The 17,409-nt window shown below is 36.6% G+C and overlaps 1 protein-coding gene across 1 annotated transcript in view; it reads right to left on the bottom strand.

Annotated features, from left to right (window-relative positions):
• LOC106104041 overlaps positions 1 to 17,409 on the bottom strand; it is a 168,117-nt gene that overhangs the window by 25,560 nt on the left and 125,148 nt on the right. Inside the window, exons 9-17 of the mRNA XM_013283979.1 lie at positions 7,942 to 8,112; positions 4,886 to 5,032; positions 4,532 to 4,733; positions 3,470 to 4,074; positions 3,028 to 3,171; positions 2,192 to 2,377; positions 1,132 to 1,379; positions 333 to 705; positions 6 to 87 (exon numbers count right to left, since the gene is read on the bottom strand). Coding sequence (XP_013139433.1) covers positions 6 to 87; positions 333 to 705; positions 1,132 to 1,379; positions 2,192 to 2,377; positions 3,028 to 3,171; positions 3,470 to 4,074; positions 4,532 to 4,733; positions 4,886 to 5,032; positions 7,942 to 8,112 — 2,158 coding nt within the window. The remainder of the gene's footprint in view (positions 1 to 5; positions 88 to 332; positions 706 to 1,131; positions 1,380 to 2,191; positions 2,378 to 3,027; positions 3,172 to 3,469; positions 4,075 to 4,531; positions 4,734 to 4,885; positions 5,033 to 7,941; positions 8,113 to 17,409) is intronic.

The raw sequence follows: 17,409 nt of genomic DNA, 5'->3' as shown, positions 1-17,409 counted from the left end.
GTTGCGGTAGTCGTCGCCGAACTCCAGCAGCCGCCGCGCCCCGTCAGAGTCCGGCGCCTCCGAGTATGGCTCTGAGTTGTATTTTTCCTGTTGGTACAACATTTTTAAATTTACATCTCACATTTTCAATTTGATTTAATATGTATGGCGTACCAAAAAAAAACTAAATGATAATGGTGCAAGTGGCGTTAACAAATCTTTACTTTTAAATTTCAATGTCTCCGTAGAATAATAATATTAAATTAAGTGAAATGTAAATACGAATCAAAGCAGTAATGGACATATGTTTTCTAAATTATTTAAAGGTTAGTTAAGAAATGAAGTCCACGCACCTGGTAGAAATCCCAGGCCTGCTCCGAGAACGAGCTGTGCTCCTCAGTGCCGGCTGTCACACTTTTGTCAATATCAGAATCCCTATCTATACTCAGATCCCACAGTTGACTCGGGTCTCCTAAACTCAACGCCAAGAAGGATCTTTCTCTCTCTGAACTCCTGGCCATCCTCGGTCTGACTGGGCCTCCTTCTGGACCAAGTTTGAAACTCGGGATGACCACTTCTGGCTCGTTCTGTTCTGGAATGGCACTGTCTTCTTTAGTTGTGATGTGCGTCTTCTCGATACTTCTGCGTAGATTAGCGATCGTCGTCAACTGCTGCTTTATTAGTTCCTCATCAGTTTCATTGCCGGACGTCGATGTTGTATCGAATCTGCAATTTATATTTTTTATTCCTAAGATGAAAGACTTACAAATAAACGCGGTATAAAGTTAAACTTAGAAATAAACTGATTATAAGCAAATGTTAGTACAAATTTTGCTTACACTCAGTTTATTCCTAAGTTTAACTTTATACCTCATTTATGTGTTAGGCTTTTGGATTCATGAAACTATAAATAAACAGCGCAATGGCTTGTGATGGTAATATGATTTGAGGCCTAAATAATGCATGCACACCTATGTTATTTTGGACATGCGTAGCATAAGAAACACGAATACCAATAGATCAGATTTTATATCCGATCTACGTTCAATTTCAAGGAAAATTGTACAATAATTTAAAGCTGACTACACACCTGTTATAAAAACATTGAGACTACCTAATACTGTCTACTAATACTGTCACACACAAACTTACCTATTCTTCCTGCTGGTGGCGGGGTCGCTGGCGGCGCTCCTCTCGTTGCCGTCCTCCATCTCTGGGCTGAGGCGGCCGCAGAAGGAGCGCGACTTGACGAGGCGGTCGCGGGCGTGCGCGGGCGCGGGCCGGCTGTCGGCGTGTTTGCGCAGCTTCAGCCGCTTGCGCCGCGCCCAGCACTGCCGCTCGCCCGCCTCCACGCACGACGTGCACGCCTCCGTCATCGTGTTCGTACTCGACACGTGCCCCTAACGCATCATACACACTTACTGCCGAACTAAGGGTGAGTTGCACTTTGCAAATCGCCGGTTATCGTAAAAGTTGTAGTTATAGTTAATAGGGTTACAAGTGCAAAAACATATTCTCACAGAGGTTTTATGTACTTTTCGTTTTCACAATGGAAATATTTAAACCAGAAAGTCACTAAAGTGTCAAGTTGGTGTCAAGAATGATATTTACGTAAATTAAAATGTTTGGAAATTCATGTTCCGCCGATTATATTTATGTATCATACGCATGGTATTTTATAGTGACATGAACTTTTTGCCCACGGAGATGGAGAAAATGGCAAACTCTTGTAAAAATAAACTAGTTTGGGCCATTATTGAAACTGTATTTACTTTAGATTTCATCTTCACTACGCGGCTGGTCAAGTAGCATTAATCCACTCTATGTGGCATTACCATGATAAGCTGAAACTAAAATGTTGTGCTGAAAACCAGCGCAGGAACGGCCGGCTGTCCCTGTATTGGCTGAGCTTGCCACCTTTTGCTAATAAGGGCCTGTCCCACCACTGGCTGGCTTAATTAGTCTCAACCATTAGCATAACTCGATATTTCCATCATACATGTTACATGTTGGATTGTTATCTGACAATTTACAAGACTGGTAGGACTGATTCTAAATAACCTTAAGTATCAATAAACAAAAATTTTGCAGTCCAAAACTTTGTATTTACCAAGCCAGGAAGATGATCCTAATGTATATAGATAATGCAAGTCACACACGTTATGCTCAGGCTGCCACACACTGGGCGTTGTTTGTAGGCTAGTCGTCTCACCTGCACTGTAGTGGAACTACCACGTAGTGCGCTAGACTCCGCGGGGGTGACTCTCTGCGGCGAGGCGAGCGTGTTGAGCGCGGACTCGGAGATGGACATGTTGTGTATGTCGGCGCGCGCGGCCAGCTGCGACAGGCAGGACACGGACCACGGCCGCGGACCGCACCGCTTCTTGCGCAGCTGCACCTGCTTGTATTAGTACGTCAGTTTGTTAATCACAGTATTAGACATTGATGTGTGAAGCTTAAATATGATTTACTAACTTTTGCTCGCGACTATGTCCCGGAATTAACAAAAAAACAAAATCAATAATACATATTTCGGAGGTTTTTAGAAAAATCTCATTTAGATTGATAGAGATACGCACTAACAAAAATCCATACATCCATCTAAATTTTCGCATTTATAACATTACTAGTTTTCGCCCGCGTCTCCTTCCGCATGGAATTAAAAAACAAAGGTAAGTAGTCTATGTATTCTTTTAGACTATGGAACATCTATGCCAAATTTTATCCAGATCCGTTGAGCCGTTTAGGGTAAAAACGCTAACAAACATCCATCCATCTAAACTTTCGCATTTATTAGTATGATTTTTAAACATTATTACTATTATGTTCAAAAATTTTCCTTACATAATCCATTATTTCAAGATTTAAACATAAAGATAATTCGTAGATTAATTAAATAAAAATGTTTTATAAAACATTACTTAACATTTAATGACCATGACACTTGATTCTTCTGTTAAATCATCATTGTTAATTCGTCAATAAGTTTAAACAAACAAAGATAGCACAAAATTGAAGCTTAGCAGATAACAATAGAGTTGTTATTACCTTGGCTTGGTGTGTCGGGGTGACAGTACAAGTGGAGGTGCTCATGTCCATTGACGAATGCAAGTTGCGCTCTTCAGATGTCAAAGAAGTATCCACTTCACTTTCTGTGGTGTATTCACCCGAAGCGTCGTAGCTCTCCGTACACTGCAAAATATACCGTATTACTAAGTAATAGGGTTCTATATTGAGTGATATGAAGAGGGAAAATTGCATTATGTCAGATAAGAGGATTGTAATAATTTGTAACGGTGTTAAGTGGTTCAAGACAGACGTCAATTAATGTTACAATGTTTTAGTTTCTTTTACCTGAAATAAAAGAGTTAATCGTCATATTTTCTATTCTATTTTATATGTCTAATTAATTGAACTTATTATCTTAATAATGATGTAAGGATTTTATTTGTTATAATAGTTAATTGTTAAAAAAATCAAACAAAAATACCTGATTGTTTTCATTCTTGGCACGTTCTTCCTCCGTACTCTGGTTGAGCCACTCCTTTATCCGCGACATCTTTCCCCTGCTCACCGCCTTCCCTTCTTCATCTATCAACGACGATTTAAAATTCCTCGAGTTCTTCTTCTTTGCCATTTGATGTTGCGCTTGCTTCTGTACCAATTCTTCCGCTTGGATCACCAGCCTCTCTATATCTTTACACCTCGCTTCCACTTTCAGTAAATCCGGTGTTGACGATTCTAACTTCGGTTTTGGTGATGGTTTGTCCTTCTTTTCATCAAGTGTCAACTCGCATTGTATCTCAACGGACGATGTCATCAGATCGGTGGAATCTTCATTAGCTATTTTAGGATTTCCAACGTAGGTCCATTCTTCTTCAGATGATTCTTGCGATTTCTCGTCCGTCTCGACCATTTGTCGTCCGTCAGAATCCGTGTCGTGATGTCTGAAGTAGAATGTGGCACAGTTTTTGGATTTCCGATCGGTTTGATTGAATTTTGACGTATCCACTGGTTTTTTCCTCTTGACTACCGTGGGCGGTGTTTTGGGTTCTTCGTGGAAATTCATCGATTCTGTCTCTTGCGTACTGAGGCCTGGAACAGACACAGTAGAATGATAGACTACTTCGTTGTCGCAGTCTGTTTGTTTATTTATAAAACGTCGGTATTTGAACAATATTGTGAGTAGTGATCGATTGAACGTGCCAATGTTTATTTATGCAAATCGCACGGGCGTCAGTCACCGGTCGCGATCTGTGCGAATATGGAAAGTCGGATGCGTAATTTACATTGAAGAGATGGTTTGTTATTGATTGACTCTTTGTTCACCATTTATGGAAATTGCATGAAATCTACGGGAGATAATTCAACTTTCTATAATGTACCTTAACTTGACACTTTACATGAAGTAAGAAAAGTACTGAAATTGCTACTATTTTCACATGATAAACCATAGGAAAGTTACGAAAGGAATTATTTAACCATTAAGTAACATTACCATGTAGTATACCAATCCCGTTCGAACTAAAAAGAGTGTTATGTCAGTACTCACCATTGAGTCTGCTGTGCGGTGGCGTGTGTCCGTCTGTGACGTCATTGTGTGTGAGGTCTGTGAGGTCTGCGAGGTCCGAGAGGTGCGTGAGGTCGGGTACGCGGTGCTCATCGCTGCGGTCCATGTCGCGCCGCTGCCGCGCGCTTACGCGCTCCGGTACCAAGCTTCTCCACTCGCACCTCAACACATCGTCGCCCTCCTCCTAGTTTAAAACAATCAAATAAATAATAAAACAGCCATTTAACAAGAAAGAAAAGACCAGACATTTTGCTTACAAAAAGGATCACGGTCATAGTTCATGCCACGTAACTCTTTGAACTTCGACAAACGATGCAAATGGTTGTGATACCTTACCTCAGAGGCGGACTGTCTGCTGTCTAGCGAGGGGTTCCTGGGCCTGGGCTGGGGGGTGCGCCTGCGCGGCGATCCCCGACACAGCCGCGGTTGCTTCAGCGCTGGTTCCTCGTCACTGTCACTCGCTGCCTCGATCGAGAGGCAACCCTGGAAAATACGGAATACGTCAGCTGTTATTCTATTGAACTACTGCGATCCTTTATCAATTTTAAGGTTTTTGACGATTTCACCCATATTTGATACGTTTTATGAATATCCTGATTAAATAAATTCAATAAAAAATGTTAAACGTTGACCATGCTACATATAAACAATGTTAAAATTAAAACAAAATGACTTATAAATAAAAAAAATATAATAAATAATTTTCTATTGTATTAGCAAACCATTCAAGCTACGCAAGTAAGCGTGTAAACCCAATAAATAACATACGTCTAGTTATAGCTTCGCTATTCATTTGAACTATGAATACAGCAAATAATTTATAGCTAGACACAACGTTCATAAAGCCCTAGAGATACATTTTGGCCCATTAAATAAATAAAAAGGCAAGCCCCGAAGTCCGGTAATACAATTAGGTCAATTCTAGCCGCAAATAGTAAAACTCTCACGGATTTAATGTAGCGATTTATGGCATAAGGGTGCGTGACAACCCTTTATGCGCTTAGTTAAGGGCTGGTAAATACATTTTGACTAAATTGTATAAACAATTTAATTTATGTGATAAATAAATTTAAAATACACGATGAAAATATTTATTCTATAGAGAATTTTTCGATATATAAATAAATATCAACACCGTAAAAAAATAATACATCGACAATCGTTAGAATCGAGGAGAACGTTAGTTATGGGTGTGGAAGGGTACATCGGTAGAGGTAGACCTAGAAAGAGATGGATGGATTGTGTAAAAGGTGACATGATCAAAAAGGGAGTGATGACTGAGATGACGTATGATAGAGTTATGTGGAGGACAAAAACCTGTTGCGCCGACCCTACGGGAGTAGGATAAGGAGATGATGATGATGATGATGATGAATCTATTTCTAAATATTTTTACAACCCATTTCTGATAATATTTTGACACTTTGGAATATTATTTTGTTTGCCAAACCCTTCACTTAACAATGGTTCACGCTCATTTGGTTGTCACTTCGGGGGGTCGTTTGCGACCGGGTATCGACGGGGGGTCGATTGCGGCATTGTCACCGCGGAGGTCCGTGGCAAAACGACTAACGAGGCGTCGCAAACGAAAGCGAATACAACAAACTTTGTCATGGAAACATCTAGAAGATGTCTAGATTCTATGTGTTACGTGTACCAACAGAGTGATAATTAAATTGTATTTTTATTTGATTTAAAACAGTTTTCACTTACATCACAACAATAAGAAGTCGTGGTCAAGTGTCTCCTAAGTCTGTGTCCGATTAATACCAATTCAGGCTAAGTACTCACTTTAAATTTTAATATCATTGCCATTTTGTTAGAGGTTTCTAGGAATTTGCAAATTATATAGTGGGTATTGTTCATTGTTAAAAATCAAATAGGAATAATATTATTTTAACTTCCACGTTCTCATGTTTTAGACAAAGAAACTATTATCTCATAGGATAAAATAACATGAGTCATTTATTAATTGGAGTATTTAAAAGTATAAAGAAGTTAGTAGCTACGTATTTAGTATGTTGTAGTTACCATAATCAGTATTTAATTTTATAAACATCTGAATAATTTTGCATCACGTATCAATGTAACAATTGTATAAACTTTTAATTATTCACCACTGCTATTCAAATCTATGATTTCTTCGGAATTTCCCTACTTTCGTAGTCATCGACATTCAATTTTAATACAGTCTTGTTATATGATCAAGGTGATAAACTTTATGAGAGCGAAGAGTTTTGAATAATCTAACTAATATTATAAATGCGAAAGTTTAGATGGAGGGTTGGATGGATGTTTGTTAGAGTTTGTAGCCTAAACGGCTGAACGGATCTGGATGAAATTTGGCATAAATATAGAGCAGAGTATGGAAGAACACACAGGCTACTTACTTTTGTTTTTTCTTTAATACCACGCAGACGGAGTCGCGGACAAAAGCTAGTAATATAATATTATAAATGAGAAAGTTTAGATGGATGGATGTTTGTTAGAGTTTGTAGCCTAAACAGCTGAAAGGATCTCGATGAAAGTTGGCATAGAGGTAAAGGATAGTCTGGAAGAAAACATAGGCTACTCATTTTTGTATTTTTTTATTCTACGCTAACGGAGTCGCGGGCGAAAGCTAGTATTTAATAAAAGTGTTTTGAATATTAAAATACAAGATTTCACGAGTGTCTTCTATCATAATCGTCCGTCGAAATGAGGATTCTAGCCAAGCATCTTAAGTTTTGCATTACAGCTATAAACGACCGAGATACATTCTGTTTAGAGAATTGCGTTTCTTTCGGCTGTGGTCAATACCACGATGCGGCGGCGTGCCTCACGTACTTAAAATCATAGTTTTTGTTGCCGTTCTTATTTCGTGTCAGTAGTAAACACTTTCTTTATTGTGGTCAGTCGAAAGCGGGATTACTCAGCAAGTTGTGTAATGATGATCCGCAACTAGTTGCAACTGTTGAATAATCTTTTATTCAACTTATGATAGAAAGAAAAAGAATTAAAAAGTAAAACAAAGAATAATTTTGGAAAGAAAGAAGACTTCTATGGGTAAAACGGTTCGCCTTAAATAGTTAATTCGAGGTCTCACGTCTTGCGAGTAATTAACCTCACGGTGGTGAGGTCGACATTCTAACTGAAGCTTGAGCGTATTGACTAATGTCACAGCTTTCACACAAAACGACTACTCTCTTACGACCCGGTTTAGGCATAGATTATCGATGCAGTAAACCCATCTAGACAGGCAAGGGACGTACCGCACAATGTTATGTTTAACGACCTTAGTCAAATAGAGAGTGGATTTCAAACAAATAGGTTTCGAAGACGTATTCATAGTCGTATATTTCATATACAAATGGCCAAACTGTAACATGAGATAAATTTTCTGTGTACTTTACCTGGTTGTCACTCTTAGCGAGGCAGGCCTCCAGATGACACTGCCACTCGATGGCACGCAAGTACAGCAGATGCCAGCGCCGCTCGAGTGCGCGCGCCGCGTCTCCGCCGCCACACAGCCGGACCACTGAGCTCACGATGCGCCCGTGGCATTCCACGTCGCGTTGCAATACCTAAAGACAAATGAAGAGTTAACGACAAAGAATTCGTCAGTAACGTCCTGTCATCCGGAGAACGTTCATTACTTTGATACGATCGACAGCTGTTCAATCTTATGAATGCCAATGCAATACGAGAAGTACAGGTTATAAATACGTCGAAAGAAATATTATCGATGATTTTTAGGGAGCTTTTGGTCTTGTCGGCGATACGAAATTTCTGACTTCACTTCTTGCATTGCAATCTCTTAACACTTTTTGTTGTAGTTCATAATGACTTTCTAAAAGCAAATTTCCCGAAGTTGATGACATAAAATATGAACGCAGTGACACAAAAGAACTGATTTAAAATGTAAATTTATTCAAAACACTACAATCACATTGAAAAAGTGTATAACTAGTTATTTACTAAACGAAAATTGTTGTACACAAAGAAACCAGCCCGATAGCATTTTTGGTAATAAAAAATGTGACTTCTAAATAGTTTCGGTTGTGAAGTGCGGTCGCAAGGCGCATGGCGTATCGAATGCACCCATGGCTTGTGATTTGTGTCAAAGCTATTCAAGAAAAATTAATAGAAATGCACACAAAAGGGCACGACGTGAGTTTGTCACGAATTCACTTTTACAGCTTTTTTCCTTAATGGAATTTTGAGTCTATGAAAGTTTCGAATTTCAGTTCACATCAAGTTTATTCCAATATAACCTTAAATAAAAACATACCTTACTTATTTTACGCAATTTAACTTCAGGTGGATTCGGTAACAAATCTCTTACGTAACGTGTATCGTAAATTCCCATTACTACTAATAAGCCTCGATTGCTCGTTAAATTACAAAGCATCGAGTTAGGCCGCGGTTGTATCGATTACGATTCGATTACTCGAAGAAAAATCGATTTGACGAAATTGTTTGCAATCGTATCGATTTCACACTATAATATCTAATCCCCAATACAGTAATTACCCTTTAAAATTACCGGAAATTCAAAAAACGAATGGAATCCATGGTCTCTATTTGACTAGTTTATGGCCTTGAGTTTTATACATGTCTGTATATCCTGTTAGTAGGTCCAGAAGTAATATCAGTTACATTTATTATTCGTTACATAAAATTTACCGGGACATTGTGTGTGTTAAAAAGCTACCTATTTTATTTTTTAGCTGTCTATAGAAAAGAAGGTTAGAAAACTAAAGGTACATCTTCATCCATAAATAGCGTAGAAATCGACGCTTAAGTTCTATCAGTTCATTTGTTGGATAGAAGACACAAATTACTCATCTAATTTACATAATGCGATTGCGTGGGGGCAGCTTCGGTAAAAGTAAATAAATGTTACGTTATGTTTATTTACAGACTTAATTTGTAGTTTTGAATTCTTTTCACATTGGTACATATCCAATTTTTTAAAATTATCTAACTGTAATGTTACTTTCAATTTTATTTCACATTAAAAAAACTTCCTTGAATCATTTATTTTAATAAAGTAACATTTCACAACTTATCTTGTAATTCAATATGTAGAGAAACGTAATAGTTTTTTGACAATCTTAGATAATAAATTTAGCTGATGATTGTCATTTAAAAAAATTAAATATCTTCACATAACTCTCGTTATTTCGCTTTATTTTCAATCAATTACAATGACAAATATTACGAGTATATTTGTCTCGTTTAAGATTTTCTTTTTAAAGAATAGGTTAGGAAAACACTATCCAAGCTTTACATCCTTCCTTTGTATGTATAGTAGTTGGGCGATAAGGTTATACATATTTTATTGTTCAAGTAACTACATTTCTATAGACGCTATTGTTATCTCATATCATTGCGACATAAGGTACAACTGTAAACAAAGAGGAAAATGCGTAGGATTTTAACACTTTGAATGCCAATGTTCTCCATGAAAGTACTAAAATGGACTTGGGGCAGTGATCGTGTTAATTCAAAGTATAAAAAGTTAAATTCTTAAGAAGGTTGCCTGTAGAATGAATTATTTATTTCACAACGCATGAGGGCAATTCATTGTTCCAAAACAAAACATTAAAATTCAACCTTGTTATTGCCTGAAAGAACCTTCAGCATAATTCAATGTTCAAATACTTCTCTATAAACTGAACTGGGGGTTATTTTAGGCTAAAGGGTTCCCTCCTATTGAGAAAAATATTTGACCTCAAATATTTAGATTATTTTACTTGCTTTGAGGACCCGATGTTAGGATTGTCGACTATTCGAGTGAGAAATTAGACATTCAACACTTTACATTTTCGTCAACCCTTAATGATTGCATCTCTACGTTAGTGTTTGATTCTTTGTCTATTAATTTCTCCGTATCGTACGTATTTGTTAGAAGGTATATCGTACGTGATTAATTAAAATAATCAATCGAAGCTTCTGAGAAACGTGTCAAGTATTGATTGCAACAGAATTTTGTCTACAACAGTTTGAAATTGATATTTAGAAATGCATGATGATTTTCTAGAATAAACAAGTTTCAAGTTCTTAAAGACTACGATTTGAATTACAAATAAAATATGGTAATAAAATGGAATTGTACTCTTTCTGATGTCTAAGGTTTCCAAGAGACAATAACTGCTAATAATAATTATTCAAGCCTTACATTAAGGAAACAATAGAACCCGAGATAAGTCCCGACAATTTTACGATCCCATTGTTAGAAGTACAAAATCAACTCAACTTAGATCATATCACAGTTTATCTTAAAGATCTGAATCAATCTTATAATGCACTCCTGTTGTAAAATGTCCAATGGCGACGGTGAAAGTTAAAACAGTACAGACAATGGGTCCTTTGTTTTATTGGAACTATTAGTTCGCTGTCCTTGAACAAGACTATTGAATTGTAACTAAAGGTCTTATAAACAATTTGCTTTTGCTTGTGACGTCTTCCGCTCGGAATTTAATAAAAATAAACACATCCTATGCTACTCGGTGAAAATGCAGCTTTATAATGTTAAAATAATATTTGATATCGATCTACTAAACCGATTTTGAGTTTATTCTAATCTTACTAATATTATAAATGCGAAACTTTATTATAGATGGATGGATGTTTGTTAGAGTTTGTAGCCCAAACGGCTGAACAGATCTCGATAAAATTTGGCATAGACGTAGAGGATAGTCTAGAAGAACACAGAGGCTACTCACTTTTGTTTTTTTTTTATTATTTTCGTTAGAAAGCTAGTAAATCATATTTTCTAACCTTTTATGTCACAATTGCATATTGTGCTGCACTTACTTCTCAATTATAAAAACAAAATAAATTCTTATAGTGGAGAACTACAATCAAATGACACTTAAGACTTATAAGCTGACTAAATAACGACTATAAAGTACCTCCTATTAGGTGGGCAAATATAACAAATGCAAGTATGTACTGCTATAAATATACAAAGTACGTACCAAAATATATTGTTACTGAGACATCTGTATATTTCATACATTGAGTTTTTGCATTTAAATCTCATGGTTTGAGTACGCTTACTATAAATCAAGTGCCACATCTATTGCTTAGTGTTCGTGTAAAATGTCAAAAGGGCACTTGTCAAGGCTGCTAGTGATGTCACCATGCGGCATTTGGCGATTGATATCGTGATATGCCTGAAGTGCACGCTGGAAGTGACAACAGCGCTAAATCGTGATACTGGATTATTCTTGGTACAAAATGATTTGTAGCCTCTACTCCTTCTCTTCTTCTTCCGGAAGAAGAGCTGTAAAGTACTATTACAAATTGTTATTTGGCTTATTATTTTTCGCCTTTTTTGAAAAATATAAAGTTTTTTGTCTGAATATGTTTATGAACAACCCAACAGAATTTTAACTATTTTCACACGCCTGTAGAATTTTAGACACTTCACAGTTCTTAATAAAACCATATGAAATTTATAATTAAAATGCACGGTACTAGTAGTCTAAATAATGTGGTTTTCTTACAGGATATGTGTCTTGTAATGTTCCTCTTTTATCACATTTCTCAGAAAGTAAATGCAATATAATCGATTAACCTCAGCCACCGCAACTAGAGACTCGATCAACGGTGCATATGTCAAAGGAAGAAAACCTGTTTAAACTAATGACTACAAAGTACATTTGGTTCCTATCTGTTTTATTTATAAACTAGCTTTCGCCCACGACTCTGCGTAGAATTAAACAAATGTAAGTATCCTATGTTATTCCAGACTATCCTTAACATCTATGCCAAATTTCCTCGATATCTGTTCAGCCGTTTAGGCTACAAACTCAAACAAACATCCATCTAAACTTTCGCATCGTACTATAATATTTTAAATGCGAAAGTTTAGATGGATGGCTGGATGTTTGTTAGAGTTTGTAGCCTAAACGGCTGAACGGTTTTCGATAAAATTTGGTATAGATATAAAGGACAGTCTGGAAGAATACATAGGCTACTCACTTTTGTTTTTTTTAATTCCACGCGGATGGAGTCGTGAGCGAAAGCTAGTTTATAATATTAGTAAGACAATTTATTACATGCGACCCATATTTTTTATTTCACTAACGGTCAGACTCGGAGACTTGAACATTCATTTTAGTAGGACTTCATCAAAGACGCAAAAAACTTATATCGGCGTAAACATATTTAAAGTGAAGCGGCAGTCTATTCAAGGTGGTTAAAAAAAGATCAACTCTGAATACCGAATGGCAAAAAGTTATATCGTATGACCTCCTCGAGTCGAATCGCGCCACTATACAACGACCGTGATTATTTTTTACTTCGATCTATCGCCCGACTTACCTTTATCGATACTTGAAAGTAAACAAACCATTATCAACTTTATCGATTAGTGATAAAGTTTTTAATCGCATAAATGCAATCAGTAATCGATGTACAGTTACGTTTAAATGAATTTGAAGCTTAGACCGTTGTGTTAAGAATGAAAATCTGTTAGTGATTTCTCAACAAATGATAGGTCGTGAAGTGCCGAAAATATGTTGAGCTTTTTCTTCGAGATCATGCAAGCTGTATAGAGAGGTTGCACAAACTGGGAGCTAATAGCTGGCACGCCGGGCGAGTCACGAACTTATCGCACACAATGCTAACTCGTTGGGCGTCAAACGTATATTTAGTTGCTAACACCTGAACGGTTTACGGAGAAACAAAAACAAGCATTGTTGCCGCGCCCGAGCCACGGTTATGACTTCAATTTTAGTATGGCTTTCGAACAGTTAAAGCAATACATACTAACAATCAATGTATATTTAGTACTAACAAAGTATGCTTCTGTGCTTTAAATAGATTTCTCAATACCATGTCAATCTTATAATTGAAAAAAAACTTATGAAACTGAACACTTAGCATTGTTAAATATTGCCATTAGGAATAGTTCCCCTGTAAATTAACTGTGCACGAGTTGGATTTTTCTGTTAAATAGTTTCTACTGATTTTGTTTATTTGTTAAAAATGTTTATTTCGATTATTTAAAGAATGTTTAAAATTCTGCATTGAAATCAATTACAACGTAACTCATAACTTTCAAACCATACCTAAAATCTTTCTCTTTACTGTTCCAAGAAAATCAAGTGAGCAAAAAGCCACATTGACGGGTGGTCGACGCAACAAAGTAACATCTCTCGTACGTCGTACGTTGGTAATAAATATCACCGAGGACATGTTTGCAATCCACAGCACTACGGTACCCTTCACCGTGTCCAGACCTCTTATTACTGGGCCATTTGTAATTATATCTTATATGCTAAAACTATTCGTGAGCAAGTAGGGTATTGTGTAACGATTATTTACTTGTATTTTGACCCTTAATAACAATTTAAAATACAGGATGAAGAAATAAGTTAACATCTACTTCACGTCCAATCCATTCTTCTGTTGAAACGAATATATCCCGATTCGTAATCATTCAAAATGAAACGAAACCCGGACCTAAATTGTCCTAGTCCATGAAATATATTTCTTAGACGGGTCATAACTTAAGGCCTTCACCAAGTATTACATTATCGGTATTAGACAACAAATAATTGTCCCAATTACCGTTCATTCATCACGAATGTAACAAATCACGGGGTGGCGCGTGCGGCTCTGTTCCGTTGCCATTGTGTAATTGTAATTTACCTTTATCTGCAGTGTAAGACGTGCTTTATGTCTATTCGACAGCGGGAATAATATCTTTAATCTTTATAATAGAAAAACGGTAATAAACTGTTGTGTCTCACTGTATGAATACTACCGTTTGCACTTTTTCGCAGTTCATTTTTATTTTAAATTACCGTTTGGAATGTACAATCAGACGAATCTTGTTTACACTTGATATGCCACAAAAGTTATAGAGATATTCGTATTTCGCTAAATGTTAGCATTTACCTCATGTTTTTTTTTTTTTTTTATCATATCCTGTTTTATACAAAAACAAATTACAGAGTTTTTCTGGCGCGATATCAGCGAAGCGTATACAATATAATAACATTCCGTGGTTTTCCTAGAGCTAGTATAAACGTATTACTTTTTACCTAAATTAATACCATTCTTGGAATAACAATAATGCTGAGATTAATTAAATGCTTTAGTAGGCTTTTATTTTTTTTAAGTTATCTGTGCACTAAAATTATATAGATGTATGATTTTAAAAAGACATATAAGATAAATTGGGTCTTCCATAATAACCTCAAAAAGTCGATATATGATCAACAGTAAACGTGTTTATTGGCTTAACATTTGCAGTTACATAAACTATGAAGCTAAATAATTATTAAATATTATTATTTAATCTTTATGTTCATACCATTAAGGTTGATATTAGGACGATTAGATTAACATCTCGTGTGTGTGTTAAAGCACGGAGTCATCGTCCGACATCAACGGAATTAGCCGAAGCCGGACGGAAATAGTCGAATGTCCAGAAAATTTTGTTCGCCTATTCAGCGAATTCTTCGGCTGGGTATGGTTGGCCGACATTGGCACACAAACAACTGTCTACATAAATAGACAGGACAACCAAAATGTTACAGATTATAGTTAAAATTATAGACTTTACAAATAATGTATTTATGGTAACGAATTTTTAAAGTCAGTCTAAATCGAGTTATCTAGAAAGAAATGTTAAGAAATAAATAGTACATTAACCATGGGTTTTCACTGCTGAAACGTAACGTCTCATCTATCACAACGAAAATCGTATTTAAAAAAAATTGTCTTACTGTCCGCAAACCGCGTTTGTTCCGAGCAACCTCCGAAACGGCTGGGCCGATTTCGACCGGGCTTTCACTGAAGGGTAGCTGACTTAGACGGTCATATTATAGGCTACTTTGTTTTTAATTCCTCGCTGTCAAAATGATGTAACTCGTGGTTCAAATTTGCGCTAACAAAGTTTGCGGGCGACAGCTCGTTATGTTTATAAAACCGGGATACTCATATCGAATCCGCTACCTGTCCCCTACAAAAGTGATCAGTAAGCATCTAGCATTAAATAAGTCCGCCATCCATCTACGAGGTACCGTTATAAAATAGATTGTGTCACCGCAAAAGGCGACATTTCCTTCGTGAGTATCCTATTACTCTACGATAGAAATGTATCTTGTTTTCATATTACTTGATTGCCTTTAATTAATTTTATACTAGGTAATTTGCTCCTTATAACGTTATACTATCTAAATAAAAATATCACAAAAGCAGTGTTGTTTATTTTCATCACCAGCTCACTATACGTCCCCACCGAAGGGCTTGGAACCTACCCTAATACGTAGGTAGGTAGGTATATCTTTGAATTTCTTCGCCGATATGTGCAGGTTGCATCACGATGTTTTCCTTCACCGTAAAAACGTCGGGTAAATTATGTACATACGAAAATTCGAACATCACATTGGTACATGGCGGGATTCAAACCCAAGACCTGTAGATTACAAGTCAAGTGTTCAAACCACTGAACCACTGACGCTCTTGTTGTTTATTTTATTGCATAATTATTGTTGTGAAATCGTATTATTATATTTGTTAGTGAGTCATAAGTAAAGTATGCTAAATCTATATTTATCCAAATCTATATAATTAGCATAAAAAAGGTCGAAAAGCAACTCATCCGATTCTTATCAATTCCATCTAATTTATTACGGTACATAAAGTCGTTAAGGAATAATTCCAACACGATAGTCGATTCGAGAACAAATAGTAAATTCAAACAAATCAACGCGGAACATGAGAACTTATGCAAACATTGGCCCTAGCAATGCACATGCGTACGTGACTCCTATATGCATCAGGGCAGTGATTTTCAACCTTTTTTACACTACGACTTGTGCATGGGAAACTATATCGCAATCTCCTAAATTACAGAAGCACAGGCCGTAAAAGGTCACCGATTAGGAAAGTTAATTATCGCCATTATTTAGTCGAAGCAGTAAAAAAGTTGCCGCAGAGTTTCGAGGTTTTCGAGTTAACGGGTTGAAAACCCCTGCATTAGGCAATCGCGTACGGCACACCAATGTACACATGTAACATAAGAAATTGTCGGAAACATTGATCAATTCGTTTCTATAAGACGTACAATTTGATAGCGAATCGTGACTGTCGCCGGTAATGTTTGAAAGTATGGGTTTGATATTTGAGCGTTGAAGTGTTGTGTATTGCTAAACATAGTACTCGTCAACATTTGACTTTGAAAGTTGTATTTGTTTGTGGAGAATTTATTATTACACCTTTTGATATTCCAGTAGACTATTTACATTAGCTTTCTTAATTAAAAAAGACAATTACATTGGTCAGTTAACAATCAGTGACAGGTGTATAAAAGTGTTTTTTAATGTTATACAATAGCTGAATGGCGTTTGATAGTCACAAAAAAACTTATTTCCTTTTAAACTCACGACACCGACTTCCGTTAAATCGCTTTCACAGATGTAGATATTGTTCCTTTTCAGTGAGACTTTTACACCTATAGATAATAACTATTATATTACAAGTAACAGCTAATGGACCAAGACGGTAGCTACCGACTGACGTATTCAAAAGAAATTCGTTATAAGATTTTTCGTGTTCACGGAAGACATAATGATCATGTAGGAATAAAACCCACCCTCGCCATGTTGCAGAAAAATATAGAACTAATTTATTTGCGTAATAAAAAAGTATACTGAAACCACTTGGCCATTATTTTTATATTCTTGGATATGTTGTTCAACAGTGGTAGTGCCCGCTTTAACATCTTAGCACGAATGGGCCGGCACGCCCGGTGTAATACCACGACCACACAAAAAAAAGGCGTGAAATAGAAGCAATTTCGTGTTTCGTCTGATGTGTGCCGGAGGCCTAATTAAAGTCCCTTTCTCTTTACC

This window comes from Papilio polytes, unplaced genomic scaffold (genome assembly GCF_000836215.1).
Source record: "Papilio polytes unplaced genomic scaffold, Ppol_1.0 DF823691.1, whole genome shotgun sequence".
NCBI lineage: Eukaryota > Metazoa > Arthropoda > Insecta > Lepidoptera > Papilionidae > Papilio > Papilio polytes.
This window is presented reverse-complemented; position numbering and strand designations above follow the sequence as displayed.